The sequence below is a fragment of the Calidris pugnax genome, unplaced genomic scaffold (genome assembly GCF_001431845.1).
Source record: "Calidris pugnax isolate Ruff unplaced genomic scaffold, ASM143184v1 scaffold28, whole genome shotgun sequence".
NCBI lineage: Eukaryota > Metazoa > Chordata > Aves > Charadriiformes > Scolopacidae > Calidris > Calidris pugnax.
The window spans coordinates 10,303,334-10,306,751 of NW_015090842.1; the positions used below are offsets into that span (position 1 = coordinate 10,303,334).

The following is a 3,418-nucleotide window of genomic DNA, read 5'->3' on the forward strand; positions in this document are numbered from 1 at the left end:
GCTGTGGCATAGGGGTACAGGACCCCTGCCTGGTCCTAATGTGTCTCCTCCCCTGCTCTCTGTCCCCGCCCTGCTCTCCGTCCCCAGTGAAGTTCATGCGGGAGGTGACCCCCTACATCAAGAAGCCCTCGCTGGTGTCGGACCTGCCGTGGGAGGGGGCCACCCCGCAGTCACCCAGCCTGAGTGGCAGCGAGGACTCGGGCTCCCCACAGCACCAAGGCCCCCGTGACCGCAAGGTGATCCCCCTGAAGATGTGCTTCGCCGCCAGGAACCTCAGCATGCCCGACCTGGAGAACAGGTGAGGGCAGGGGCTGCCCATGTGTGTCATCCCCCCCCCCAAGACCCGTGATTGCTGGCACGTGGGCTCCCCACAGAACCCCCGGCACAGGGCTGGGGGCTGCCCCTTGCTGTGGCCATGACCTCCCTCTTCCCCCACTGAGCTGTAAAAGGAAAGTTTGGGGGGGTTCTCCAGGGCCAAGGCTGTGCCGTGCCCCCCCTGGGGTGGCTGGCAGCCTCCCCTGCCTATGGAAAGGGGGGCCCTGGAAATCCCCCCGGCTTTCTCTGCCGGCAGGACTGGCACCGGACTGTGCTTGGAGGCTCCTTGGCACGGCCAGAGCCCCAAACCAGTGGGGCCAGTTTGCCAGGCTGGGCACGGGCAGGATGATGCTGGTCCCGTCCCACCCAGCGCCGTGTCCCCCTCGCAGGCTGATCGAGCTGCACTCGCCGGACAGCAGGAACACCCTGATCCTGCGCTGCAAGGACACGGCCACGGCCCACTCCTGGTTCACGGCCCTGCACGCCAACATCACCGCCCTGCTCCCCCAGGTGCTGGCCGAGCTCAATGCCATGCTGGGCACCGGCGGCGCCGCGGCCGGCGGCAGGGAGGTGAAGCACATCGCCTGGCTGGCCGAGCAGGTATGTGCCACCAGGGCTGTGCCAAAAGGGCCACCATCCCTGGGGACAGCAGCGCCAATGGGGGCTGTGGTGGCTGCTGGAGAGCCCTGCCACCAGCCTGGCCACCGGGCTCTACCACCCTGTTGTGCCCTGGTGAAGGCAGTGCTTCCTGTGCCCTCAGCCCCCTCTCCTGCTGGGATTTCAATCATAGAATCACAGAATCACATGGGGTTGGAAGGGACCTCTGGAGATCATCTAGTCCAGCCCCCCACCAAAGCAGGTCCACCCAGAGCAGGTTGCCCAGGAACTTGTCCAGGCGGGTTCTGAATGTCTCCAGAGAAGGAGACTCCACCACCTCTCTGGGCAGCGTGTTCCAGGGCTCTGCCACTCACAGTTTAGGTGGAACTTCTTATACTCAAGTTTGTGCCCGTTACCTCTTGTCCTGTCACTGGGCACCACTGAAAAAAGCTCTGTCCTCCTGACACCCTCCCTTTAAGTATTTGTATGCATTCAGTAGATCCCCCCTAAGTCTTCTCAAGACTAAAAAGACCCCAAATTTCCCAGTTGGAGATGCTCATCACCCCCTTGCTCTTCCACAAATTCACTGCCCAAGAGCTGCAGCTCGGCCCCAGGAAAGGGGGGCTCTGGAGGCTGCTCATGGCGTGGCTTTCTGGGATGGCCACCGTGTATGGCTTTACGTGGGTGCTGCTGAGAGCCTGGCAATGGGGAGCCGCTGGCTTGGGGTCAGTCCAGCCACGGATGCAGGGAGTGGGGTGCCTGGGAAGCAGTGGGCAGCTTCCACCCCTGGTGCCCCTCACCGTCTCTTCCAGGCACGACTGGACGGAGGGCGACAGCAGTGGCGGCCAGTCCTCATGGCGGTGACAGAGAAGGACCTGCTGCTGTACGATGGCATGCCCTGGACCAGGGACGCCTGGGCGTCCCCGTGCCATAGCTACCCGCTGGTGGCTACCAGGTGGGCTGGGAGGGCACTGGATCCATCTGCTGGTTTCCTCCAGGGACTGTCTCCCCTCGGCTGCATCCAGCTCCACTGGCACTGCAGGGAGGGGAGATCCTGAACTGCTGATGTGCATGGGGCGGTGGCTGGCACTGCCATCATGCCCCTGATCCCCCCCTCCATCCGTTTCCTCCTTCTCCAGGCTGGTCCACTCGGGCTCGGGCCGCCGCTCGCCCGCCCTGGGCTCAGAGCTCACCTTTGCCACGCGGACGGGCTCTCGCCAGGGCGTGGAGATGCACGTCTTCCGCGTGGAGACCCACCGGGACCTCTCCTCCTGGACACGGGTCCTTGTCCAGGGCTGCCATGCCGCCGCCGAGCTCATCAAGGAGGTGTCTGTGGGTGAGTGCTGTGGGGAGGGGGTGTCCCCAGGGGTCCCCTCTTCCCTCCTGGGGCGCTGGCAGGGTGAGGGTGCAGTGGGACCTGGGTGGCCTGGCAGGGACCTCCTCTCCGGGGGGGCTCGCAGGCAGCAGGACGGGCAGGGGGGGCTGAGCCCTGCCCGTGCCCGCAGGCTGCACGCTGGGCGGGCAGGAGGTGCAGCTCTGCATCCACTACGAGGGCGGCTTCACCATCTGCCGGGAGGAGCCGGGCGGCAGCGTCCTCTTCCGCTACCCCTACGAGAGGCTGAAGATGTCGGCGGATGACGGCATCAGGACCCTCTACCTGGACTTCGGGGGCCCCGAGGGGGAGCTGGTGAGGGAGGGGGCAGCTGGGCTCACACCCCAGCCCTGCTGCGAGACCCCCAGTGTCCCCTATGGGGTTTGTTGTGCTGGTGGCGGAGGCTGATGCTGCTCTCCTTCTCTTCCCCCCCAGGCTCTGGACCTGCACTCCTGCCCTAAGCCCATCGTCTTCGTCCTGCACACCTTCCTCTCGGCCAAAGTCACCCGCATGGGGCTGCTGGCATAGGTGGCCCTGGCCCCCACCTGCCTCCCCCCATCACAAACCAGCTGGGCAAAGCGGAGGGACCCCCCCAAATCCCCCGTCCTGCCCCACCAGTGCCTTGCCAGGGCTTGGACTCGCTGCCCTGAGAGCCACTGTGGATGTGGCAGGATGGCTGCCCTGGGAGGGGGTGAGCCTCTCCTGCTCCACACCGGTGGTCCTGGCCCCCCAGGTGCCAGGGTGGGGGCAGGGCACAGATACCAGCTTTAATCCCCCCCCAGGCCTGAAGCCATCACTGATCTCACCATCTGTGCCTTGGATTGGGGCGAGCCTGACCCTCCTCCGGCATTGGGGGACCCCAGGCATCCCCCACACCCACGCTGGGGGGAGCCAGCACCCTCCCTTGCCTTGGGGCTCCTCCAAAGTGGGGGGGTCATGTTGTCCTTGCGTGGGACCCCATGAGGCCCCCCCTGCTATTGCTGCAGCAAGGGGTCCCCTTGCCCCGCTCAGGGTGGGACACACATTTGTCTTACTTGGGGCACTCACGGGTACAAAAGAGGCTGCCCCGAAACCATGGGGGGGGAGGCTCAACCCTGCAGCACCCCCTGGGGTGCAGGCAAGGGTTCAGCCCCC

General features: G+C 65.6%; 1 protein-coding gene across 1 annotated transcript in view; it reads left to right on the top strand.

The window, feature by feature from the left end:
- SNTB2 (syntrophin, beta 2 (dystrophin-associated protein A1, 59kDa, basic component 2)) overlaps positions 1–3,376 on the top strand; it is a 7,810-nt gene extending 4,434 nt beyond the window's left edge. Inside the window, exons 2-7 of the mRNA XM_014942207.1 lie at positions 88–298; positions 705–915; positions 1,725–1,867; positions 2,052–2,248; positions 2,418–2,599; positions 2,720–3,376. Coding sequence (XP_014797693.1) covers positions 88–298; positions 705–915; positions 1,725–1,867; positions 2,052–2,248; positions 2,418–2,599; positions 2,720–2,812 — 1,037 coding nt within the window. The 3' untranslated portion in view covers positions 2,813–3,376. The remainder of the gene's footprint in view (positions 1–87; positions 299–704; positions 916–1,724; positions 1,868–2,051; positions 2,249–2,417; positions 2,600–2,719) is intronic.
- Positions 3,377–3,418: the final 42 nt, after the last annotated feature.